Raw genomic sequence first — 24,889 nt, 5'->3', positions numbered from 1 at the left:
AGGGAGTCACTGGCACTGCTTTCTGTTTCTGGCCTGTAGCTGATCCACCTTTCCCAGGCTGGACTTCAGTCCCTGCAGCGTCGCTCTGGGGACACCGCCTTCCCTCTGCCATCTCGTGGGCACACCGAACTGGTGCCTTATTCTGTCCCTGGGTCCTCTTCTACCTGCCAAGGCTCAGCAGAGGGGACAGTGACAGTGCTCTGGGACACCTCAGATCAGCAGTCAGCATTTCCAAGGCAGGAGCAGGGGCAATACTGGGCTGTCCACAGGGTGAGAGCAGCAGCGGTCACAGATAGGATTGTGCTGTGCAGCACCAGTCTCCACCTGCACTGCCTGTCCAGGTGCTTTCTCGCTCCTGGAGAAGACACAGAGGCACAGCCAGAGCATGAGTTGCCTCCTCCAAAGGCAGATGTGTCTGGCAGCTCCCTCTTCTCCTCACTGCTCTGCTGCTTGTCCTGGACAGACTGCTCTGCCCTTCCTCCCCCAGGTACAACCTTCAACACCTGGTTGCACCTGGCCAGCACGGAGCACAGGAGGTCCCACTTCAGCCTGAGCTCCTGCCACGGGCTCCTCTACACTGTGGGAAGGCACAACGCCCAAGGCCCGCTGGCCGCTGTGAAGTGTTACATGCCCAGCACCACCAGCTAGCACAGCACCACGCCTCCACCGTCATCCACGGCCTGTGCTCCACAGCCCGCCGGGGACAGCTGGAGGGAGCGGCCCGGGCTGGGCACGCCCCGGGGCTGGCACCACCGCGGCTGACCGAGCCTACGCCATGGGGGCAGCCAGCTGGCCGTCTTGCAGCGCTACAGCCCCGTGACAGGGCACCTCTGCCCACCGGGCTGGCTGTGCTGGAGAGGTGCCTGTGCCTGGAGGGAGGCTGGAATGAGGTATGAGAAACGTGTGCAGTGCAACAACCCTGACACCGAGTGGGCTGAGGATGAAGAGGCCATCGTGTGTGTCTCCACTCCCACCATCCCTGGGCTCCAGGTCCAGCTCTGTGGCCTCGGCACCAGCCAGCACAAACAGCTGAATTCCACATGACTTCTGCCACCAGCAAGGGAAGGACACCAAGCTCAGGAGTGTGGGACAGCTGGATAAGGAGGCACGCTGAATTTTGGGGTCACTGCAAACCTTGGGAGCTAGGAAATTGCTCCCTGAGCTGCCTCCACCTCGTAGCCTAGGTAGAGAATGCAGACACAGAAGCAGGACAGAAGAGCTTTTCTTCCCACCCTGCAGCACTGGATTGTAGCATGGATGGGAAAACAAAGGAGAAAAAAAAAAGAATAAAGCCAAACCATAATAGTGGAGAAGAGCCCTCACTCCCACCAGCTTCCCCACAAAACTCACAACACAAGTTAGGGGTTATAAAAATGTGTTTACTTTTTTTGATAACAGGAACTGCTCATTTACCAGGAAGGATGATGCCATCATACTGTGAGGGGAAAAAGAAAAAAGAACCAAGTGAGAAGTCACCATCAGGTAAAAGTGCAGTGCTGCTGTGCAGAAAAACTGAGTCACCACAGTCATTCCAAACCAACACAGACATGGAATACCAGTTTTCCTGCAGCCAACTGCCTTTGTGCTGTGCTGGAATGTCCGAGGGGGGGCTGTGCTCAGATAAGCACAAAGATCTGCTCAGCAGCCCCCTGAAACAAGCAGCCACAGCCTCCACAGACTGGTCTGACCAGCCCCAAAACCTGGGCCCTGAAGGTAACTGTGCCACATTAAGCACAACCAGGCAGGATGGGGTAAACTGGAATTCTCAGCAAGATCAGGCTGGAGGCCTCCCTGCACAGGGTAAGACCTGTGTAGGTCCAGGCAGACTGTCCACACTTTCTATCAAAAAGAACCCCAAGAAACTATCAGCAGTCCCCAGCTCTGAGCTTTCACCCTAACCCTAATCCCAACCCATCTTTCAGCAGCTCCTATTAGTCATTATATGGACAGACAAGCCCAAGAATTTGTTTTATTTGTGGATCTCCTCATCCTCCAAGTGTGGCAAGCCAAGCCTGGAGCTGTATCAGACCAACAAATCCTAACCCTGCCTCCTCACTCACGATCCATGAACATGCAGCTCCTCCAAAAACTCCAAAAGAAACGGGAGCCATTTAAACACGAGCTGATAATTCCTCTCAGCCCCCCTGCCAAGGGCTGCTCTTTCAATTAAGCACACCCAAAAAAGCACAAACACACTCGTGCCCAAATGTTTGTATTTAGTAGCAGCAACTTCTACTGCTCTGAGAGTAAAAATCTGTGATTTAACCACTCATCCAGACCTGCCCAGTCATTTGCTCCAGCCTTTCCATGAGGCATTTTACTGTTCTGTGTTAGGAAACTCTTGGGATACAAAAATAAAGATGGACTGTACCTTTTGCTGGAACCAGCGCATGGCTTCCTCCTTCCCAATCCTGTGCTTGGCCCCGATGTTGCCAGTCCTGCGTTTCTTGTCAGCAATGCTGAAGCCTGGCCTGCCCAGCACCTGCAGGACGAGGACAACAGCACTGCTTTATTCTGGCACTGCCTGTTTTCTTCAACTAAACAATTTTCTAGGAGACAAGCCTGAAATTTCCTCATCTGTGGTGCCTTGCTGCTTTCTCCTTCCCCAAACCCTGCCCTGCTGTTTCAGTGTTATCCCAGGAGGTGCTGTCAGAGAAACAGGACTTGTTTCTGAAGAGGCTTTGTGAGATTTATCATAAATCAGGGATTTTATGGCAGCTCTGGGAATCTCAGATTAGAAAAATGTCAACAAAATCCAAGTCTATCTTCTGGCACTTGGCAGCAAGTTCATGGGAGGCAGCACTTGTTCTAGGCTCCTTCTGGAGATTTCCCTCAAGCCCAGGAAACAGGGAATACTCACCACATAGAAATCCAGGCCGTAGATACCAATACTGGGATCATATTTAATGCCCAGATCAATGTGTTCCTGGATGCCAAAGCCGAAGTTCCCGGTGTCTGAGAAGTTGTTTTTTCTCAACTCGTATTCTCGCACCTGAAATGTTGATTTTTTTGTCACTATTTTGTTCCTGACTGGAAAAAGAATTAAAGCTCCTGCCCATTCCTACTAGACCCTCAACTTGCTCACAAACTATTGAGTCTTTACCCCAAAAATTTTACGTCCCCAGCTTGCTCCAGAATCCCAACAGCAAAGACAGAAATAAGCTCCTGCACCAGTTAGTTCTTAAATAAGAATGAAACAGCACCCAAACAAACAGTGTGAACACTTCATCCCGTGGATCTGATCTGTACCTAGATCAGGTGCAACACTTCAGAGCACACACCCCCTACCTTCAGTCAGAATAGAAAAGTTCTACTCTTTCACAAACCAAAGATCCAGCCCAAAATCCTCACCTTCAACCCCTTCTCCAGAATCTCCTCTGCTTTGGCCCCACGAACCGTGCAGTGAACAGCGATTTTCTCATTTCTCCTGATCCCAAAGGATCTCACCGTGTATCGGGCTGTAGGCAGCAACAGTCACATTTAAGAGGACAGCCAGAGAATTCCCACCCGGGAGATTCAGAACTTCTCAACACCCTTTAAATTCAAGGGAATTAAAAAGAACCGAGGCAGCCCCACACTCCGTCTTAAGGGATGTTGGCAGAGCAGCAGCCCGAGTTCGGAGACACAACTGAAATGACACAAACGTGCACGAGTCCCTGAATATTGAAGCCCCTCAGTTCTCCACCAGCTCTCCCGACACCGGCTCTGCCAAGGAGCCTCTTCCTGGGAACCGCGCTGGTAAAGGAAGGAAAACAACCAAGAAAACAAGCAAGGCTCCTCCGCAGCCCCTCACCTTTGGAGAAGACGGGGGTCTGTCCCGTGAGTTGCTCCAGCACTTTGGCGGCACGGGTGAGCCGATCCCCGCTCTCCCCGACGCAGATGTTGAGGCAGAGTTTGCGAATCCGCAGCTCCCGCATCGGGTTCTCCTTCTCACCTTGGTCTTGCTGCGGAGAGACCACACCGGGGGTAACCGGGGGTGCCCGGGCCGCGGCCCGCCGCTCACCCCGGCAGCCCCAGGACGGTTCGCCAGGGGTCCGGAGAAAAGCTTCCACAGGCGGACACCGCGCGCCGCTCCCCGCCGGGCCCGAACCCCGGCGCCGCGGCCTCTTCTCGAGCACCGCCGCCATCGGGCAGGCCGCGGCCTGTCATGGCAGCCGCTCCCTCGGAGCGCCCCCACCGGCTTCTCCGCGCCCATCCCGCTCCCGCGCCTCTCCCGCCGATCTTCCCCGCTCCCGCCCGCACAGAGAGCCCCGCGGAACGCGGATGGCGGCGGATGGAGACGGCCCGGCCCAGACCCGGCCCACGGCTCCAGCACTCACCGCCATGATGGAGGCGGGGAAGAGGTGGGCTGGGCGCGGCCGCGGGGGGTTATGGGAGGGCGCGGCGCGGCGGCGCCCCCTGGCGGGCGGAGGACGGGGTTGCCGTGACAACCGCGGGTCTGTCGTGGCTCCCTCCGTTAATTAATGCTCATAATTGAAAACAAAGTCGCTAATAACGGTAAGTATTAATAGTAACGGCAGTTAACAGAGAGAGGAAAAAACAATCCAAACGTGTGATGCGCAGTGAAGTTGTTCACCACCCTCTGGTTGATGCCAGACCCCAGATTTGCCCCAGTTTCTATACTGGGATTGACTATCCTTATGTGAGAAACAAAGCTCACTCTTTAAAATTTTTAAAAGTTTAATAAGGGATAAAAGGGACAGTTTCCAGCGCTGAGGTGCTATGGTAATCTAACGAAAGCACACCATTAACAGCTCTTCTTATAGATCCTCTCATTCAAACATTCCTTTGAGTTTAAGTGCTCTGAGAATTCTTTGTCTTAGTTCGACCCTTGACCTCATCTTCTTAGGAGTATGTGCCACAATACAGATGTGATTTGGAGAGTCTTGTATTTTATTTCCTCACAAAGCCCCCTGCTTTGTGGTTTGACAGTTATTGATAACTGAAGGTCAGTGGTAGATTGTTTTTTGTGCTCTCAGTATTATTTTTCTGGTTCTTTCTAATGTTATCATACAAACGTTCTAGCCACTTTTACAACTACTTTTGATCAACATTAACTATTTCACTGTTGTCAGTTAGTTACAAAAACAAAAGCATTTAATATTACATAGTCCCTATTTTAATATTATGCAAAGGCCTAAGCTATAATACATTTATCACATTGCTATTTACATAAGCTATACGGTACATACAAAAGCTGACAGATTATACTATATGAAAAAGCAGTTAAAAGGGATTACAAATTGTACTGTATCAAAATCCTTATGATTAATAATAATAATAATTCATTGGCTGTTCTCACCCAAACTAAAATCCCCAGCAGCAGCTTTGGTGGGAGATGCTGCACCAGATGCTGGAGCTACTCTCAGTGAGTGTAGTTATCAAAGCCTCTCACAGCCCCAAACTCCTTGAACCAGACCTGGGAACACAGTCCAGTTTCACTGCACTCTTTGAGGAAAGGGTTTCAAGAACTCTGTCTGGGATCTGGATCCTCTTTTTGTACCATTTGGGAGGATGGCAGCCAATTCACTCCCTGCTGCACTCAGTGGGGAGCAGAACTTCCCAGTTTCTCTGGGAAGGGGGCAGCCCAAACTGACACTACTTTGGAGTCCAAACTTCTCTTCAGTGGCCACATCCTGAGCAGAAAATGGCTTCAATGAGGCTCACACTCAGTAAGGATGGCACCAGCTCAAGGCTTTCTTTCCGTGTTTATCCCCTGCCTCCCCAGAGCCGTGCTCAGGGCTGCCAGCCCAAGCTCTGTAATGCCATCAATTATTTTTTGCCCCAGTTGCTTCTAAGCAGGGATGAAGGATAAATGAATAATCAGCTTGTCTCATTAAGGAAAGAAAAAAGCCTCAGGAGTCTCTGTGCAGAGAGTGTGAAAAGCCTCTAGTTAAAAAGTAACGTTGCTGTTTCATTGTGGATTTACTTCATCCCAGAACAAGCGTTGCTGGAAATAGCTGCAGGTTGGGCTGGCTTCCAGCTTCAGCAATCCATGGATCCCGTTTGGGATCTGTCCATGCTGCAGGGCTCCTTCCTCCCCAGGGGCTCGGGGCACTGCAGCCAGCACGGGGCCAAGGTGAGCAGGTTGGGACCAGGAACTGGACAGAGGTGGCTGAAGGTGCTGCCCACCCCCCTGTGCCCCCTCCCAAGCCCGTGGCTCTCTCTCCACAGCAGAGCTCTCCTTTGCCCAATCCTGGGTGGTGCCACTTCCAAAGGCTGTGTCCAAGACCAGGCAAAGACGCTGAGGGCTGCAGAGAGGGAGAAGGAGCTGCCCCAGCCACTCTGGGGATCCTGAGGGACAAGAACAGAGCTCAGTGGTGTCACCCTTCCCTTTATCTCCATGTAGTGACCACCCCACTGCTGCCACTTGATGGCATCAACTCATCCCATCCTCTGCTCCTGACTCCTGCCAGCAGCAGAAGAGCTTTGCTCAACTCCAGACAGAGAATCAGAGAATCGTGGAGTGGTTTGGGTTAGAAGGGATCATCCAGGCCATGGCAGGGACACCTTCCACTGTCCCAGGTTGCTCCAGCCCCAGTGTCCAAGCTGGCCTTGGGCACTGCCAGGAATCCAGGGGCAGCCACAGCTGCTCTGGGCACCCTGTGCCAGGGCCTGCCCACCCTCCTAGGGAAGAATTGCCAGACCCCATCTTGCTGGAGAGACATTTCCTACTTTGGCATTTCTCTGCTGAATTCAGAACACTTTTCCTGCCTGGCACAAAGCTTCCCACTCACCCACTCCCTTGATCCTCTCCCCATCTCCAAATACATCCAGATGGGTCCCATGTGGAGCTCTTCCTGCTTTGAGTCATCTCTGTCCCCGAAATAGTCCAGAGCTCCAATTTGCCAGGTGCTACAACACATTTTCTTTGGGAGAGGGGTGGGCTTGGTGTCATTTTTAATTCAGTGCAAAGAAAGGAATCCATTACTGAGAGCAGGTTTGTTTTTTATCCAGGGATGTGCTGTTGATTTCTGGCCCCAAGTTACCTGGCTGATGAGAACTCCAGCTGCAGCGGGAGCAATAATCCCTGCCACTATGCCAAAGGTATTTGTGATTCCCAGCAGGATCTGGGGAGGGAGAGAGCAAAGATTTCCTGAGCCAGGCAGGGAGGAAACTGTCACAAGGAGGGAGAGGAGTGGGTGCTTCCTGTCCCTTCCCTCACTACAGGAATACTGCCTGGAGTGCTGAGCAACGTTAGGATCGTGCCTGCATGAGTGGAGGGGGAGAATCTTAAGCCTTTATTTCACCCCTCAATTTCCAATGCCAGCAGCTGCAGAAGAAAAAGAGGAGAGCAGAAGTTGCAGAGGCCTTGTGGGACTGGGAAAGGGAAGGATGCAGAGCCAGGGTGAGCACAGCTGTTCAATAACCATGTGGTTGATATCGATGCCTGCCCCTGGCATGCTGATTATTGTCAAGGCCAGTGTGAGTAGGACCACAATGACTGTGGAACTGCTGCCAAGGCACGGCACAACCTGGGCTGGGAGCAGCTTCCCTTGGGAGGAAATGGGAAGTGCTTTACACCAGGCCTCACAAGTGTGTTGGAAAGGCTGGGTGGCAGAAGAAGGCTTGTCCTTACTCGGTGCTGAGAAGAACTTCCTGACGGCTGCTGTGCCAAGCACCCGCCTCTGCAGGAGGAACTCAGCCAAGCAGCCCATGCAGGATGTGCCCCAGCCCATGCCCAATGCACGGCAGGGCAGGGAGGATGCAGCGCCACGTGGACAACACGCAGGCAGCGGCCTCGTGGATTTCCTGGCTGCGTGTCCCGGGGCGGGGAGCGGGACGCAGCCGTGAGGTCCCGCAGGATTTGGGATTTCTGAGTGGGATCGGGAGCGGCGGGGCTCGAACCTGCGGACTAGTGGGAGGCCCGGGGCCACGCCCCCGCCACCAGGCCACGCCCTACACACAAACCACGCCCCTATTGGTTCCGCCCTCTCGCTCCGCCCCTCCCCTTGCCGGCGGCGGGTCATGTGACAGGTCAAGATGGCGGCGCTCAGAGCGGCGGTGCCGGTGCTGGCGCTGCTGGGGCTGTGCCTGGGCCCCGCGGCCGCCGCCACGCCCCTGGTGATCTGGCACGGCATGGGTGAGCCGGGACCCTCTGCCAGCGCCCGCGGGGCTTGGCTGGGGGCCGAGCAGGACCGAGGGGCGCTCGCTCCGGTGTCCCCCTCCTCCGGACCGCCGGTCTCTGCGAGGGCCGGGAGGTTCTGACCCTCCTCGGTCGGTAGCTCCCGGTCCCGTGGCAGTGGGGCTCGTGGTGTTTTTGTGAAGGTGAGGTGAGGTCAGGTGAGGGCCGGGGCCGTGATGGTGCATCCCGGTGTTTCTTCTGGCAGGAGACAGCTGCTGCAATCCGGTGAGCATGGGCTACATCCAAAAACTGGTGGAGAAAAAAATACCAGGGATTTACGTCCTGTCGCTCAAGATTGGGAGCAACATGATCCAGGTAAGCCGGATGTCACTCGGATGACTGCGTGCAGGGGTGGGACTTAAATTAGCGCAGTCCTTGGTTTTAACAGGATTCCACAAGGATTCCTGCTGTGCTTTCCCTGCTAATTTTCTCTCCTCATTGAGGTAAACAGCTTTGGCAGGTAGAACCCGATAAAGTCCAGCTAATACCTGCAGAAAAGCACTGGAGGAAAACAAATCCCTGACCTAAATTGGATTAATATGCAAATCCACTGATTAGCACACTCTAACCACTGCAGGTAATACGTGGGATGGATGTTGTGCTGAGGCAGAGCTTTATCCCTGGCCATGCTTCTTGATTTGCAAACATTTATTTGTTTCAGTGTAATAAATTACACACTTCTGCACCTTCATGGGTTTTGACGTTTTTTTGTAGTCCTGTGGAATTGCTTTAAATAATTTCTCAGGACAATGTGCAAGTGGTTTTCTGGGTTCTGGAGAACTCTGATTTTTAATTTATATATATATATATATATAAACAAAATCTGAAGTGATTCAAGTTATGAAGAAGTTTGGGGAAATGTCACTGTCCCATATGAGACAGAGCAGGATGTGGTAAAGGGATGTCTCAGAACTGAAATTTCACTTCTGTGCCTGTGAAAGCTCAGGTTCTCTTTCTAAGCCACAAAGGTCAGTGATCTGTTTGCAGAGCTTAAAACAACACCAGCCACAGCAAAGGTACAAATGATCTGTCCTAATCTGATCCCTCAGGATGTGGAGAACAGCTTCTTCATGAATGTCAACGATCAGGTGAGGGAGGTGTGCAGCCAGCTGGCCACGGACCCTCACCTCCAGGGAGGCTACAACGCCATGGGCTTCTCCCAGGGAGGCCAATTCCTGTAAGTCTGCGCTCCTGTCCCAGCTCCAGGGACTCCTGGTGCTTCAAATCCTCATTTAAGACCCTTCAGAAGTGCTCAGCAGACACGAATTGCTAAATTCCTAAAGGCAGAAGTGCTCTAAAGAGGGCAGGTTGTGTTTTCCTGCAGCCTTGCTCTTCCACGTAGGGTTAAATCCCTTGGCAAATGTGACACAAGTGGCCAAGCCCACGCAGAACCTGTGGCCTGGGCATGCTTTGCTCAGCTCCTTGCTCTTTCCCCACAGGAGGGCTGTGGCCCAGAGGTGCCCTTCTCCACCCATGCTCAACCTGATCTCCATCGGGGGACAGCACCAAGGTAGTGTTCCCTGCAGCTGTCGCAGCTCCTGGGCTCTTTCCTAAACTCTGATCACTTATGGGTTAAATCGTTGTTTTGTTCTTGTCTGGATCGGGTGATCTCTTTGGCCCAATTAGTGTTTGATGATTTCATTATCTTGCTCTTGCTTAACTGGCAGTAGAAAGGGACCTCTGGCAGTAGCTGGCTTCACTGCCTGGAATTCTTACACACCTTGGGAGCACTTGGCATGAGTTATTTTGTGGGAAATTCTTACAGATTTGGGAAACTGAACTTTCTCTGTCACGAGGGTATTTTACAATCAGCATCTGGAAGGCCAAAGCCCCAAGGAAAGGGAGGTGTGAAATGGAATTAAGGAAATGTGGAGTTAAGAGGGGCTGGCAATGAATTTCAAATACTCTCCCCTGAGAATTCCACACTCTTGTAGTGGAGAGGGAAGATTTGTAGGGAGCACCCAGCACTCCCCATCCCTTATCTCTGCCACAGCTCCTGGGGCAGGAGGGCTGCCTGAGGTGCTTACAGGGCTAAAAGCTGCCTGGTTGCCTGGGTAACTTTTGCTCCTGCTCTGCAAGAGGTGGTTCTTGTGCAGCAGGAGGGATGAAGGGATCAGTTTGGCTGACTGAGCTGTGTCCCTGGCCCAGGGGTGTACGGCTTCCCACGCTGTCCCGGGGAGAGCTCCCACCTCTGCGACTGGATCCGAAAAACCCTGGATCTGGGAGCCTACACAAAGGCTGTGCAGGAGCAGTGAGTACATCCCCCAGGCCAGGCCACGGGAGCAGCTCTGGCATTCCAGGCTGAGCCTTGGTTCCTCCCCTCTCCAGCTTGGTGCAAGCAGAGTATTGGCACGACCCTCTGAAGGAAGAGGACTACAGGAAAAACAGCATTTTTCTAGCTGACATCAATCAGGAGAGGGTAAGGACAGTGAGCAGGAGAGCCTGTGAAGGTTCAGGTTGAAGAGCAGGCAGTTTCCCTGTCTCTGGGCTCTCCAGTGGCTTGGATTTGTTCTCCTGTTCCATCCAGGGCATCAATGAGACTTATAAGAAAAACCTGATGGCTCTGAAAAAGTTTGTGATGGTGAAATTCCTCAATGATACCATGGTGGACCCGCCGATCTCTGAGGTGAGGAAGGCAGGGCAGGTTTTGGGGCTTCCTTGTCTCTGGTTTGTCCTTTGGTGGCAGAACTGGAGGTTGCAGAGGGGCAGGCTGGGCACAAACACAGGCCTGACACTGCCCTGCCTCCTGCTGGGAGCCTGCTTGGTTCTTGGAAGCCCTTCAGCAGCTGTTCAGTCATTTTTAATCCATTTTTATGCAGTGGTTTGGGTTTTACAAAAGTGGCCAAGCCAAGGAGACCATCCCACTGCAGGAGACCTCGTTGTACAAAGAGGTGAGTTCTGGGTGTTGGGGGCTTCTGCTGTGTCCCCTCTCTACTGTCCCTAGGGCCCCACAGCTCTGCTCTTGTCACTTCTGGGGCATTGCCCTCCTCTGCCAGGAGCTGTTTGTTTGGGGAGACATTTCCCTCCAGCCACTCCTGGCACTAGTGAAACTCAGGGAATGACACTGGTGGTTCCTGCCTGGCTCAGGATCCCCCTTCAGTGTTTCATGAGCTCTGCTCCTGTTCAAAGCCTTGCTGCTGGAGTCCCCTGAAATCCCTTTTCCCCCTCCACGAGGAGAAGAGCAGAGGTGGAATCTCCCCCTTCTCCCTGCAGGATCGCCTGGGGCTGCAGGAGATGGACAAAGCAGGGAAGTTGGTGTTCCTGGGGGTGAAGGGAGATCACCTGCACTTCTCAGAAGAGTGGTTTGACAGCAGCATCCTCCCCTTCCTGCAGTGAAGCTCCTCTGGGAGCACTGGGCAGGGTTTTTCACTGTAACTATCACCAGCCACTGTGCAACAGCACTCAGTGCATCCAAACCTGCAGGGATTTGGGGAACAAGGGGGGGTTTAGCTCAGCAGGGTTTGCCAGGATGTAATTCCACTCCCATCTGGGCAGAGCCTTGATCTGACTCTGACACACTCCAGCCTGCACAGGGCCTGGTAAACCCATCTCAGTTCTCAGAGCTGTGGCTGAGCTGGTCCCTGGGTGAGGGCAAAGTTGTGCCAGAGGTTTATTCTCCATCCCCTGTTCCTGCAGGAGACTCTGGCAGTATTAACTCACAAGTGCAGGAATCAACAAGACTCATGGCTCTATGCAGGGGAATTGTGTTGCAGCCCATCTTTAAAAATGGGGGTGAAAAGGCCAAATTTAGGGGTTTCTGGGGAAAAAAAGAAGAGGGTTTGGAATGTAGCAGTATTAACAGCTTGAAAAGTTTTCAACTAATGGCTTGGTTTATGCTCTTTTGTACAACTGAAATCAATAAAGAACTTTCCATCTAACCAACTAAAAAAAAAAAAAAAAAAAGCTTGGACAACTACTGACTGTGTTTGGAGGGGAGCTGAGGAAAATGTGGGCAAGTATTGAAAGGAATCAAGGCAGGGTCAGGCAGAGAGGGGCATCTTGTCCTGCCTGAGCTCCCGTGTGCCCCCAAGAAGAGACAAGAGCCACAGTACTGAGCAAGTTGGCATTAACTTTATTCTATCTTCTGTATAATCTTAAGTACATAAGAAAGGTTTTTTTTCACAAGCCTCAGGAGAAGACAAGTACAAGTCACAGGACAGTTTCAAAATAAAAAAAAAAATTGCATAATTTTTCTTTTTTTTTTTTTTTTGTAAGTTTTGTACTAGAGAAAAAGAACATTGACACTTTACAGAAGGAATGCATTTAAGATATGCTTATGCCACCCGAGGCATTGGAAAAATGAAGGTCAAAGCACGTGCAGCTCCCTTTATGGGTCAGTACAGTACTGTGTGATCCATCACTCTGCTCCAGGGCCCTGGAACAGAGGCTACGAGCTTCCACCAAAATAAAGAGCCAAGCAACAGGGGGGAAAAAGGGGGAGGATTCATTGGGGGCTGATTGCAGATGAGGAAGAGAGTGATGAACCGACTTGATCCAACTCAGGTATTTACAACTCTGCACTACTGACCTGGAATGGAGGCCCTTCCTCTGGGGAAGGGGACAGGTTCAGAAGAACCACCCTAGAAGACTGAACCTGAGTTCAGCTGCTCCAAGAAAGAAGCCCTGGGGCACAGGTTCTCTTGTGGAGGTGGAGGGCTCATGGAATGAGAGGTGCTCAGCTCCAGGCTGCTGGGTGGCCGTGGTGACACGGCTGCAGCCTTCCTGTGGCACTGGGGAATGAAAGCCTCCTGTCATGGCACAATCAGGAATGCACTGAGCTAGTGGGAATGATGGAAGAGAAATCAGGGTGGAATTGGCCCAGGTCCTCAGCGTTTGGTCCGACAAAAACCGTTCCCATGTCCTGTGATGCCACTGACTGCTCCAGAGAGCTGGGATGAGCAGCTTCCAGGACCTTGCCAAGACATCTGCCCTAGGAGCTGGGTACTGTGGACTCCGACAGACACCGTCACTCGTTAAAAAGGGAACAACATTCCTCTCACATGAACAGTTTTGCTTAAAGGCAATACAAAAACAACACTCTGAAAGCCAACTGCCAGGACTGGCTGTGAAGTTCACCGAGACTCTGATCGATTGGTGCAGTTAGATGGGACAAGGGGAGAGAAAAATAAACCTTCCTGCTGAGAGAGGTGGACAATCACTGAGCTGCCACCTACCCCAAGCCCCAGGCAGAGGAATCTCAGTCATGGCAGGCAGCTGTGTCTCTCGGGTAGAAGAAAAGCAGTTTGAGAGCAGAAAGGTACAAGAAATCTAAGAGAATCATCTGAAAGCAGATTTGTCCCACAGCAGGGCCAGGGGAGGGTGTGAGCCTTGGAGCTTTTCAGCTTAGCCAGCAATTTCTGTCACAGTGGTAACCAACTTCTGACCGTTCCACACTGTCTTGAACTGTTCTGGGACAGGGAATTCAGTCTGGAGGGTAAAAACAGAAATCTGTAGTCAAAAAAATCAGTTTATGACTAAGATCAGTAACCCCTCCCACTGCTTCAGGCATTTCTTTTCTCAGCTTTGTGCTGTTACCTCCTGTACCACCACTGGTGTCTGTTCTGCCCCCACGAGATCCTGAGGAAGAAGCAGCTCTCACAAACCAGCAATAATCTTATTTAGAGACAACCTTTTTCCTTTTCTTTTTTTTTTTTTTTAAATCAGATCATCATTCACAACCTCTAAACTCTAAAAACCATCCCCCCACTGTAACCAACACTCCCTGCAGGGCTCAGAAACCAGCTCCTGCATCCCCCAGCCCCAGAGGGATCCCAAAGCAGCACTTACAAAGTCCCCCCCCTCGGTGGGGATGAGGACATTCATCTCCGAGGACTTGGCACTGACGATCTCGCAGTCAAGGGAGCTCTTGCTCAGGTACACATGGCACCCATCTGTCTTGTTGATGGAAATCGTTGGCACTTTACCCATGACCTGGAAGGACCAGAGCAGAATTAGCTTAAATTGGACAACCACTGTGTTTTTTGATGTGTTTTCTTTCAAGGCAAGAGGTTTGACTTCAACCCCTCCCCGTGACAATTGTACAGGATTCAGATTCCCACCTTTAGTAAAAATCCGAAGTTTTTGTTTGCAATTTTTTGTGCTGATCTCTTCAGAACAGAACTTGAGCCAGCACTAGGCAAACTGACCCGCTCGAATCAGATGCCCAAACTGAACTGGAATAAATCCTACTGCTGGCCTCCTGCTTTGGCAGCCAAATGTGCTTTCTACCTCACAGGGCCTCAGCTCCTACCCCAAGCCCTGAAACAGCTCCGAGACACAATTTTCAGCCCTTTTCCAAGGGACAGATGGTGTTTCCTGGATATTCTCCACAGCTGTACGTTCCTGGTCTGGAAATACAACTGCTCCAGAGCCAGGAGACAGAACAGGTCACTCACCTGAACTTTAACATCCCTGCTGTTGATGATCTCTACAATGCCCACCACGTCATCAAACACCAGCCCCAGCTTCTTGCAGTTATCTGCAAAGAAAAGCAGATCGAGGACAAAGATTTTGGAGGCTTCAGCTCCTGCACACACAGCAGCAGGCAGAGGCAGCTTTCAGAGTTCTCCCCACTCACCAAGGGTGATGGAGTTGATCTTGCCTTTGATTTGGAGTGTACTGTTTGTGCACTTGAACACATATGCTACCTGCTTCAACTCTGTGTCACTGATGACCAGGTTAGTGGCATTCTCCTGGTTTTCCTGAAAAGGCAGGGGAAACACATTTAGTTTTCTGAATGCAGAGCAATTAATCCATTAAAATCCCTTTAAAAACAAACAGCTGTCTTCAAGCTGGTGCCTCTTAGGAGAAAGATCTCCAGAAGAGCCCCCTTTGCTTCTCCAAAACTCCCATCCCTCCAACCCACTCCTGCCAGCACCAGGCACTCACCACTCTCCACTTTTTGCCTTCTAATTCTAGCAATGGAGGTCCCTTTGGAGAGGAGCCTTGGCAGGGATTAGCATTACAGGCTGGTTTGGGAGCAGTGAAAGGTTTGGGGCCACTTCTCACAGGGCCCCCTTGGTTCTTCAGGGCTGGATTCTTGTGAGTTTTCATGTCATCTGAGACATGCCTTAAGCCTGCAAGAGAAGGCAAAACTGAGATCCAGCTCCCCTCCAGGAACGCAGCTCCACAAACACCAGACATCAGTGGTTACACCAACCAAGATAACACTTGTCAAAACACAAATAAACTCCTGAGACTGGGGCTAAATTGAGCCCAAGTGTGAGAGTGGCAGGAAGGGAAGGAGGAAGCAGGAAATGCTGGTGCAATATTGACAAGAACACAACGTGAACTACAGAACCAGAGCTCTTCTTCCATTCTGCAGCTGGAAAAAGCCTCAAGCCCAGCAGCTCCTGTCCTGATGTGCTCACCAGGTAACACAAAAAAGGGAAAGTTTTTGGTATTTACATCCAGAGGTTCATGTCTTCTTCCACCTGCCAGATAAGGGTGACAATTCTCCCCCAGGAGTGCTCACTTTGTCCCTGGCAAAACGCTGCACCTGACTGCCAGCCCCAGACTGGGACCAGATAGGTTTTTATCTGCTTTTTAAGCAGGTGCATTGATGGACAGCAGGAAAACAAGGAGCAGCAGTAGGAGAAGCAGCAGCAGAGCAGTTCCCTCCCTCCCTGTGCCCCTCACATACCCGAGGTGATCCCTTCTCCCCGGTTGATCTGGGCGAAGAGCGCCGAGCGCGAGGCCGAGTCGTCTGTGCTGGAGCTCATAGGGGCAGGAGGAGGAGGAGGCCCTGGAGGTGGGGGTGCAACCCCAGCTGGGGGAGCAGGTGGTGCTTTAGCCCCTGCTGTGGCTACAGGACCCTGGAAGAGCAGGGAAGAGGAAAGGTGCTCACACCAGCTCCGTTTCTGCTGTGGGGACCTCGCCAGGCTCGCCCCGGAGCTCCCTGCTGGAGCCAGCACTCACCGTTTTGCTCCAGGTCAGCCCTGTGGTGTGGTACTCTTTGATGTAGCCCTGTAGCTCTGTCCAGATGCTCAGATAAGCTTTCACCCAGTCCACTTGTTTTTTATCTCTGAGAAGACAAGGAGATCAGAGAAGGAGGAATTAAAGGCCAAGGAAAGCGGCTGTGGTCAGATGCTGGAGCAGCTCCTGCACACCCAGCTGTCCCAGTTCAACAACATCCCTAAGAGAAAAGGTGAACTTACACATCCTTGTACTCCTTGAGGATCCTGTTGGTGTAAAACATGGCAGCATCAGTCATTTCCTTCACGTAAGGACCAGGCTTTGGAGCCTAGAGCAGAAAGAACACATTGGCACTGAGCAGCCCAGCAGGGAGCAAGACTCTCCCCAGCAGCCCGAGGAAAACTCCTTCCCCTGGAGTCCTTACCATGGCCACCCAGCCCAGGGCTGGGATGCTCTCACTGACTGCTGATAAGTGATTGAACAGTTTGCTACCACGGTTCTTCTCCCTGAAATTCTGCACAGCCTGGATCTGCTCCGAGATGGGTTTGAGAAGCTCTGAGAACGCGTTCTGCACAACGACACAAAGGGACAGCAACAATTAAGGAGATTAATTAGCACGGCTCTGGAATGGCTGCACAGCTGAGGTGATGGTGACTTGGAACAAGATTCCAACCGGCACCAGTGACTGCTACAGCTCCTGTCCAGGCCTGGCCCTCTCCAAGCCAGGCTTGGTCCCACAGCCCAGCTCCTCCAGGGCTGAAGTCATTGCTCCCATTGGATCGGCACAGTGGGAGAACGCCAAGAACTGTGACTCATGTTCAATCCAGGAGACACTGACAAAGCTTGTTAGTAACAAAGACAGAAATAGCATTTGCCTTTCCTGGGTTCTTTTGTTCCAACACAGTTTGGTAAATTTTTCCTCTCCTCCATGAACCCTCGGAGAAAGGCACCTACAGCCTGCCCCATAACCAGAGTCCCAGCAAGTTCAAAGGTCACCCCCATCAAGCCAGACTTCAGGATTACAGTTATTTCTCAAGTCAATCCTTTAGTATTTGGATAGTAAAAGTGTGTTTCTGTGTGCTGTTCCCTTGGAATGCTGATTGGAAGTGCCAGAAGTGCTCTGGGGTCAGAGCACAGCCAAGAGCCAGTTCCATGTTTCCAGAGATGCCTCTGAGGCAATTTTTCCTTCCTTTAGCATCGGAAAATCTCCTGCTGGTGGCAGCAGAGAGGGACAAATTTGGGTAAAACTTGCTTTCCAAAGCCTCGCCTTCTGCTTTTTCTGTCCTTTCCTCTGTTTAGATGAAAATTGAGAGGTCTCAAGCACCGCTGGCCAGGCCACACTTTCAGAAGCTCCAGCCCAGCAGCACATTCCAGTCACAGAATGGGGAAATTCTTCAGCACAAACGCTGAGAGTTCACACATTTTGCATTTTAAACTGGCTGCTCCAGAATTAGACTCCTGCCAGACAACCTGCACAAAGAGCTACCCTAAATTAAGGCTGTTCTTTGTTCATAATCCTTTATTTAAATAACGTGTCCGTGGGATTTGAAAGCAGATTCTCAGGCTAGAGGCTGCACAGAGCTGCATCCCAGCAAGCCTGGTGGAAACATAACAACCCTCCAACGCTGATTTTGGGGAAAAAGATGCAGATCTATTTTGCAGTGAATAGGAAAGGAGCACAGAAATCCAGCTCCCACAATGTAACAGTAGAAGCCACGACTCAGTGAGATAATAACTGCAAAGAAAAGCAAGGTGGGGTCCTGTTGCCGGGGAAAAACAGTTCTCAGCAGGGAAAAGCCAATGCATTCAGGATCAGATTCTCAGCCACACATCCTGCTGAGAAGTAGCAGCCCAGGGTAAAGTGTTAAATTACCTGCTAAGGACAAATCAATCCTAAAAGCCCAGCGATTATTCAGAGGCCATTCAGTAGAGACAAGTGTCTGCCCTGCTCCTGGAGGAGTTTGATGCCTGAAATTCTCTGGGCATCACATGATGAAAAGCAGAAGCTACACAAATCCCAGGATGGCTCCTGGCTCAGACAAGATCCTGTCTGCAGGTCCTCAGGGAACACTGATTGAGCAGAGCTGGTGCCAGGTGAAACTGGAGACAGAAGCTGTGAGCTGACACCCCCAGGCTGCTCTGACAGCTCCACAACACTTGCTGCTGTAACAACTGGGAAATGCCAGTTCTACAGCTCCCAGAACCAACATTCAGGATTCTGCCCAGTATTGGGGAGCACCCAGAGCAGTTCATGCCTTCAGCAAGTGTCCCCAGTCCTCCTCCAGTTCCTATTTTGGCCCAGCTGTGACAGCCCAGGCTTCTCCAACACTGGCAGCCACCCCTGACCCCAAGGGCAGAGATTTCTGATCAGGGATTTCCCACACTCACCTCTGCTGGCTGCTGATGCTGAGATGCCACCACCAGAAGAGCCCTCTCACTCATCAAGCCTGCATAGACCATCTCAGCCTAAGGACAGACACAAACATGAGGGAGATTCCTTTGTACCACAAGAAAAAAATCATCCCATCTGTGAGGAACCAGCCATGCTGACCTCAAAGCACATTCCTGGCGAAACCCATCCCCAGAGGAACCTCACCAGAATGTCACAGCTCAGGGCTGGGGAGTCTCCAGGCCTCCTAAAGGCCTGCACCAAAGTCTGTACATAGTCAGGCACTTAAGGATTTCCAGGAGAAGGTGTGATTCATCCTGTGTGTGTAGGTGGCAACCTAGAGGTTATCTGGGCATCTGCTTTGAATCCTCGGGGATTACAAAGATCCTGGGATACAGTGCTAGAGGAATTCAGATTCTGACAGCAAACTTGGCCCTTCCAGCCCTAAGAACAGGCAGCACCTCAGGAGCAGGGGGAGAGCAGGAGTCCTTACATGCTTCTGCACATCCCCACCGACTTCTTTGCTGATCTTGGTGTACTCGGCCACTGGCCCGGCCAGAAGGGCATCGAAAGCCTGCACGTACTGAGCCACTCCTGTGGAAAAAAAACAGCACAGGGATCACCAGGAGTTTCCCACAGACTGCCATAGCCCCAGGCTGCACCTCTCACCTGCAGGAGGCTCAGCCCAGAGCTGAGGAAGTGCTGCTGCCACAGAGTTTTTATCTTCACAGGGCAGGAACTGCAGCCCCTGCACCTGCACGGGAGCTGCTGCCGGCGTCACTCCCCTTCCCCTCCCCTTCCCTTCCTTTCCCCAGCTCTCCCAGAACGTCCCATGCCAGCTCTGCACAGCTGCTGGCATGGCCCTGGCAGGTACTTTGGGCCTCACCTTTGGCAGAACCATCTCCACACATGCCAGAGCCTTGGCACACGGTCTCCAGGCGCTCCACAGCCTTCTCCAACCGCTCCACCAGCCTCTCCATGTCTGCTGCTGTCCACAACCTGCACAGACAGGAGACAATTACCTCCATCCTCAGATGCCACAGAGGGTTTATGGCTGTCTGGTACAAGCTCTACCAGTTCCAGGAGAATCATTCCTGGCCAGCAATGCACCCTCACATTAGCAAAGACAGCTGGGTTACACAACAGCCTCTTGCTGTTGCCACACTCGCTCCTTAATAGTTTCTATTTCATTTTAAGAACTCCTTACACATGTAAGGACATAAAACTTCCACCTTCTAACCTCATAGTCACACCACTCAGTGACACAAAGGTCTGTCCAGGTTCTCACTGCAGTCAGCTCCTGGCCAAAGTCCCAGCTGTGGCCACACAGCTCAACTGCTTTGCTGAGAGCTCACATGCTCCAGGTGAAAACTATTCGTTTTGAATCTCCAGATGCATCTGGAAGGACCTCCTGGAGTTCTGAATTGCTCACAAGAGCATCTGTAAGCCCAGCATCACTCCAGGACAGAGCCTGAGCCACCCTGGCACACACCAAGGGGAGCAGCTGCACGAGCTGAGGCAGCAGAGCTGCTTCTGCAACAACGCGCCCCTGTTCTTCCTCTGCAGCTCTGCAGAGCCTCCTCTGCTGCCACTGCACAGGAAAGAGGCTCAGGCACACAAGCCATTTGCTGCATCTCATCTGGAAAAAGTCTTAAAAGTCACATAAACTTTCCATTAATTACTGCTTTGCACCAAGCAACAAGACAGGTCATGCTCCCAGCACAGTAATGTCCAGGGAATGCAGGGAGGGAGCAGCAAAGTCACCAATGGCATTTTTATCTTATCACCACTCATCGAAAGATTCTACAGCATGAATCACAATGGTGGCCTGGACACAGCTTCCTTCTGAAGTGGTTGCTGCAGCCTTCAGAAGGCTCAAAGCCCTTCCTGGAGGAGGGGGTCCTTCCCGAAACATTCCCTAGAATGTTCAAGGAGGAAGGCAGGGTTTACTCAACTAAACTCACACGGGATCCCCTCTGAGAGGAAACCTCAAGTTCTCACTCGAGTTTTGCTTTTGTTCACAAGCCTTCTCAGCCCCGCTTCAAAGTCCACGTTTTCATCTAATTTCCAGAGGATGTGGGGCAGATCCAGCATTAGTCATGAGCCCAGCACTGATGTCACAAGACAAACAAGGCCGTTTTCCACCCCTCTTCTGCCTGCTTGCATCAGGGGAGGCAGCTCTGCTGTGGGGGGCAGGGGAGAGGCCACCCCCCCTTCCAAGAGGAAGAGAAGTGGTTTCCTCCTCTGTCCACAGAGCCAGAGGACAGACTGTGCACAAAACTGGACAGCAGCGACTGGATGGCTTCCAGACACACACAAACAAACAAAAAAAAACCCCCAGAATCCAGAGAAGCTGAAACTCCACAGCAGCCACCCCTGCCATCAGAGTAATGAGCAGCTCTGCTTCTTTAATTGTGAGCGCTGCAGAAACCCCGAGCAGGATCCGCCGTTCCCTGCTGCACCCGCAGCTTCCCCTGGGAGCGCGGCCAAGGCGAGCCGGGCTCTGCCTCCCCCGCTGCCAGCACGCTCTCAAAGTGTGGGTTCTTCCCCGAAAAAAACACCTGTTAGGGAAGCTGTGCCATGCTGGGAGAGGGATGTGGCACAGGGAAGGACACCGGGCACACAAAGCCACGGTTCTGCACCGATCCCCCACCACATTCCAGGCGAGGCTCTAATCTGATCAGCCCCATTACCCAGTGGCAAACTGCAGCTCGGATCAGGATTACCAACCACAAAGTCCAGATGGAAAGCTGCTTCCTACCCCCAGCAGCAAAGCACGCTGCTGCTGGGAGCACATCCTGGGATTTATGTCCTAAAAATCACAGCCTTCCTTGGGACTCGCATTCCTTCCACTCTCCCTGCCATTTGACAAAGTCCTTCCTTGGTTTTCCTGAGCCATGAACTCCCAGTGCTTGAAACCAGCTCTGCAAACCTGGTGCTGTCAAGCAGATGGTGAACTCATTTTAATTTCCTTTTAATGGGCAGCATTAGGGCAACTTAAAAGATAAGTCAGTCGGTAAATTGGCAGCAAAATGAGAGCTAAGTGCAGGCAACCCGAAGTCCTGGGTGTCAGTCCCTCCTCTTGACTCACCCTCCCTGTGCTCTTTGCCCTGTGGATACAGCTATTTCTGCTGCCTCGGTACCCATATGGAATGAAATTAAAAGATTGAGCTGTAACTAAATCAGAGTTCGCAACCCAGAGATTAACATTCAGCAAGGAAAATAACAACAACCACACAGCGGACTAGGCAGTGTTTTGTCTCCTGGCCTGCTTGAATGTCAAATAATTCGACAGAAAGTGACAAATTGACTTCACAGGACTCAGTGCAAACATTCAGATCTCGTTTTCCTTCTCTGAAGAGGAAGAGGAGACACACAGGCCATCCAGGAGTCATTTTTGTTCTAGAGACCATCCAGGAGGCATTTCTGCTCTGCACATCACCCTGTGCTCCAGAGGGATAAAGGGAGACTTTTCCAGCTCCCTGTGCAGAGTTGGAGTTCTCTGACAGGATGGAGATGCAGCTCTCCCTTCCAGGACCACAACACAACATTTAAATCCAGGTTCAAATTCAACTGAACTTTGATTAGCAGCGGAGCAGAAGCAGCAAACACTCATTTCACCCATGGCCAGAGGGGCCATTCCTTTTCACAGCACATTTATTCATCTATCAACTGCCCTTTATTCCCATCACAGCCTGGGAACACAGCTCTGGACACTCTGTACCACAAACAGAGCAGAGCAATAAAAGGAAGGGATTTTATTGGTAAAAAAAACATCAGTTACCCCAAACCCTGCACATCACAGCAAGAGGAGCTTCCTTTTTGGGGAACTTCAAGGAGCTGGCCTGTCCCAGCCTCAGAGTGATACAATTCTCAGAAAACCACTAAAAATGAAATTATTTCCTTGCCTGAGACAGCACATTAACCTGAGGCCTTTCTTAGACATTCTGGAAGACACAAATGCTGGTTTTATAGCCAAAGAAAGTCAAACCTACGCTTCTGCTCACACCGAGCCCGACAAACTGCTGTCAGCACCACCAAATTTGCATCAGTTACTTCCTGTTTCTACAGGCAAAAGAAATAAAGATGGGACAACTAAATTAGGAACATACCACAGTTTATTTCTGAGCTGACACTGGAATATCTCAGGGGATCAGCTACCAGATGATTTCCAACATTTATATCTGCCAAAAGCCCGAAGAATTTTTTTTTCTTTTTTTAAACAGTTCAGCTCATCAAGGCAGGAATTACTTGAAGCAAGGCAGGAGTCAAATGGCTGAATTTAGCCAGTGGTCAGGAGCAGCCATGAACACAAGACAGCTATTGCTGCTCCCAGCAGCTGCCAGGACAGAGATCTCAGCTGTTTATAGTCCAACAATACTTGCTGACATTGTGCCAGAACCCGTGCTGGATGCTTCTGCTATTTCAGATCCACTTTATTTAGAAAACCAAGATGCTTTAAGAAAAAAAAAAAAAAATCCATCTGGCCCCTATTCCAGCTTTCCCAAAAAAAACAAATCCTCCTGAAACCATTAAAATTGTTATTTGGTGTTTTACTCACACATTAAGAGTGGATTAAAGCTGGGCACTGAAGCAAAGGCTCCTTTTTCAGTATAATTATCTGAATTAGGAGGTTTTCACTTGCCAGCCTCAGTTACCACACTCCTCTCACTTCCTTTCCCTGTCAGGGTGATGAATCCAGCAGGGAGGTAACCAAGGATCTGGGATCTGAGCTAAAGTGATGCAGCAGCAAGCTCCATATCAGGAATTCCGAGCATGGAAGCTGCTCAGCATCCCTCCTGTGCCTGCTCCAGCACGGGCCTCTTGGCTGAACTTTCTGCATGAATAATAGAGGGTATTTTTGGCTTTCAGAAAGCTCAGCAATATTCCAGGGACACAACGATGGTCTCTGCAAGGGAACGGGCACACATAGCAGTGTCTTGATACCACAGATTCCTGCTTTTTCCAGGGCATCTGCAGCACAGGTCTGGGGGAATTCCAGAACCCGATGTGCATAAAAACCCTGCAATTATTATTTTTCCACTTCCCTGTCAGGAAATCCAACGCAATCACACATTTATCCCATCCTAACCAGCCGTGTAACAGCAGAACACAGGAGGAACCAGCAACAGGCTGAGGACAGGAACCACCCCGCGAAGATGGAGACGGTACCCGAGGTGTGGAGCACAAAAATCCCCTCTGCAGGCTGGGAAAAATCAGGATCAGCCACCGGGCAACCCCCGCCTGTCCCGGTGAGTCGGTGCAGCCCCGGTAACCGAGACCCCCCAGCCCCGCGGGGGTGTTTGCACCGCTCTGTGCCCGAATTAACCCCAAACCACCGCGTTTAGGGCACCTACCCTCTCAACCGGGCCAGGGTTTCTTCATTCAGGGCCCGGTCCCCGCTCACGTCTCGCCGGGACTGCCCCCGGGGCTGGGCCGTATCCCCCGCCCGGTGCACGGTCCTGATCCCGGTCCTCCGCTCTCTTTCGCCAGTACCGCCCCCATCCGGCCGTGTCGCGGTGCCCGCTCACCCCCGCGATCAGACCCGGACGTGTCCCGGTGCCGGTGCCCGCTCACCCCCGCGATCAGACCCGGCCGTGCCCGGTACCCGCTCACCCTCAGATCCTCAGACCCGGCCGTGCCCGGTGCCGGTGCCCGCTCACCCCCACCCTCAGATCCTCAGACCCGGCCGTACCCGGTGCCGGTGCCACTCACCCCGCGCCGCTCCCGCTCCGCCGCTCACCGGCGCCGCCCAGCCCCGCCGCGCCCGCCGCTTCCGGCCCCCGCCCCGCGCGCCGGATGTGCGCACGGCGCGGCGCGGCGAGGGGCGGGGCTTCGGGACAACCGCCTCGTGATTGGTGGAATGTAATGAAGGCGTGGTCAAAAGGCGCGGGGGTGTGGTTCAGAGGCGGGGGTTTGGGTCGATGCCGCCCTGCGATTGGCGGATGAAGTGGAGGGCGCGGTCTGACATGCGGGAGGCGGGGTTGGGGCGTGGTCTCGCGTGTGGGCGGGGCCAAGGGGAGGATGGGGCCCGGGATCCCCGGGGAGGATTTGGGACCCCCGGGAGGGGATGGGGGCGCTCCAGGACCCGAATGGGGTCACACAGAGGGGCTGGGGGTTTGAGAGCCCCAGCTGGGACCTCCCTGGGGGAGGGCTGTTGATCCCCCAGGAGGGGCTGTTGAGGTAGTGAGATCCTCAGGAGATTTGGGACCCCAAGAAAGGGGATCGAGGTTCTTTTCGGAGGAAGCGGGAGCCTCTTGGGAGAGGGCTAAGGCTGAAGGTTTGGGTCTAAAGATGGAGTTGGAGATGTGCTGTGGGTCACCAGGGTGGGGTTAAGGGGGATGAGACCCCCTTGGGTAGGAGTTTGTCCTCATCTGGCAGTGTCAGGTTTGGTTACGGAGGGGGTGGAGGGGATCAACAGGTCCCCCCAAATGGTACCTGGTGCAACAGCGGGGGCTGAG

At 52.2% G+C, this 24,889-nt stretch overlaps 3 protein-coding genes across 5 annotated transcripts; 1 reads left to right on the top strand and 2 right to left on the bottom strand.

The window, feature by feature from the left end:
• Positions 1 to 1,358: 1,358 nt before the first annotated feature.
• RPL11 (ribosomal protein L11) lies at positions 1,359 to 4,349 on the bottom strand. Its single transcript, XM_062509227.1, has 6 exons — positions 4,320 to 4,349; positions 3,794 to 3,944; positions 3,352 to 3,458; positions 2,861 to 2,992; positions 2,372 to 2,482; positions 1,359 to 1,435 (listed from the first exon to the last, which is right to left on the bottom strand). Exons 1-6 carry the CDS (start codon positions 4,323 to 4,325, stop codon positions 1,406 to 1,408), a joined length of 537 nt encoding a protein of 178 aa, XP_062365211.1. The 5' UTR covers positions 4,326 to 4,349; the 3' UTR covers positions 1,359 to 1,405.
• PPT1 (palmitoyl-protein thioesterase 1) lies at positions 4,325 to 12,024 on the top strand. 2 transcript variants are annotated; one of them, XM_062509225.1, is made up of 10 exons: positions 4,325 to 4,343; positions 6,958 to 7,047; positions 8,331 to 8,440; positions 9,175 to 9,302; positions 9,565 to 9,635; positions 10,274 to 10,376; positions 10,454 to 10,544; positions 10,653 to 10,751; positions 10,945 to 11,016; positions 11,339 to 12,024. In XM_062509225.1, exons 3-10 carry the CDS (start codon positions 8,357 to 8,359, stop codon positions 11,459 to 11,461), a joined length of 771 nt encoding a protein of 256 aa, XP_062365209.1. In that variant the 5' UTR covers positions 4,325 to 4,343; positions 6,958 to 7,047; positions 8,331 to 8,356; the 3' UTR covers positions 11,462 to 12,024. The 2 variants fall into 2 exon arrangements, with proteins under 2 accessions (XP_062365209.1, XP_062365208.1); XM_062509224.1 differs by lacking the exons at positions 4,325 to 4,343; positions 6,958 to 7,047 and adding an exon at positions 7,984 to 8,083.
• A 150-nt stretch (positions 12,025 to 12,174) lies between these two features.
• Positions 12,175 to 24,170, bottom strand: CAP1 (cyclase associated actin cytoskeleton regulatory protein 1). 2 transcript variants are annotated; one of them, XM_062509222.1, is made up of 13 exons: positions 24,144 to 24,170; positions 19,315 to 19,427; positions 18,922 to 19,022; positions 18,428 to 18,505; positions 16,464 to 16,607; positions 16,282 to 16,367; positions 16,043 to 16,148; positions 15,768 to 15,939; positions 15,014 to 15,201; positions 14,703 to 14,826; positions 14,521 to 14,603; positions 13,913 to 14,056; positions 12,175 to 13,552 (listed from the first exon to the last, which is right to left on the bottom strand). In XM_062509222.1, the coding sequence occupies exons 2-13, from the start codon at positions 19,406 to 19,408 to the stop codon at positions 13,469 to 13,471; spliced, it is 1,404 nt and encodes a 467-aa protein (XP_062365206.1). In that variant the 5' UTR covers positions 19,409 to 19,427; positions 24,144 to 24,170; the 3' UTR covers positions 12,175 to 13,468. The 2 variants fall into 2 exon arrangements, with proteins under 2 accessions (XP_062365206.1, XP_062365207.1); XM_062509223.1 differs by lacking the exon at positions 24,144 to 24,170 and adding an exon at positions 23,786 to 23,930.
• Between the last annotated feature and the right edge of the window lie 719 nt (positions 24,171 to 24,889).

Source organism: Cinclus cinclus, chromosome 26 (genome assembly GCF_963662255.1).
Source record: "Cinclus cinclus chromosome 26, bCinCin1.1, whole genome shotgun sequence".
Lineage (NCBI taxonomy): Eukaryota > Metazoa > Chordata > Aves > Passeriformes > Cinclidae > Cinclus > Cinclus cinclus.
The sequence above is the reverse complement of the archived record's forward strand: the minus strand, read 5'-3'. Positions and strand labels throughout refer to the sequence as shown.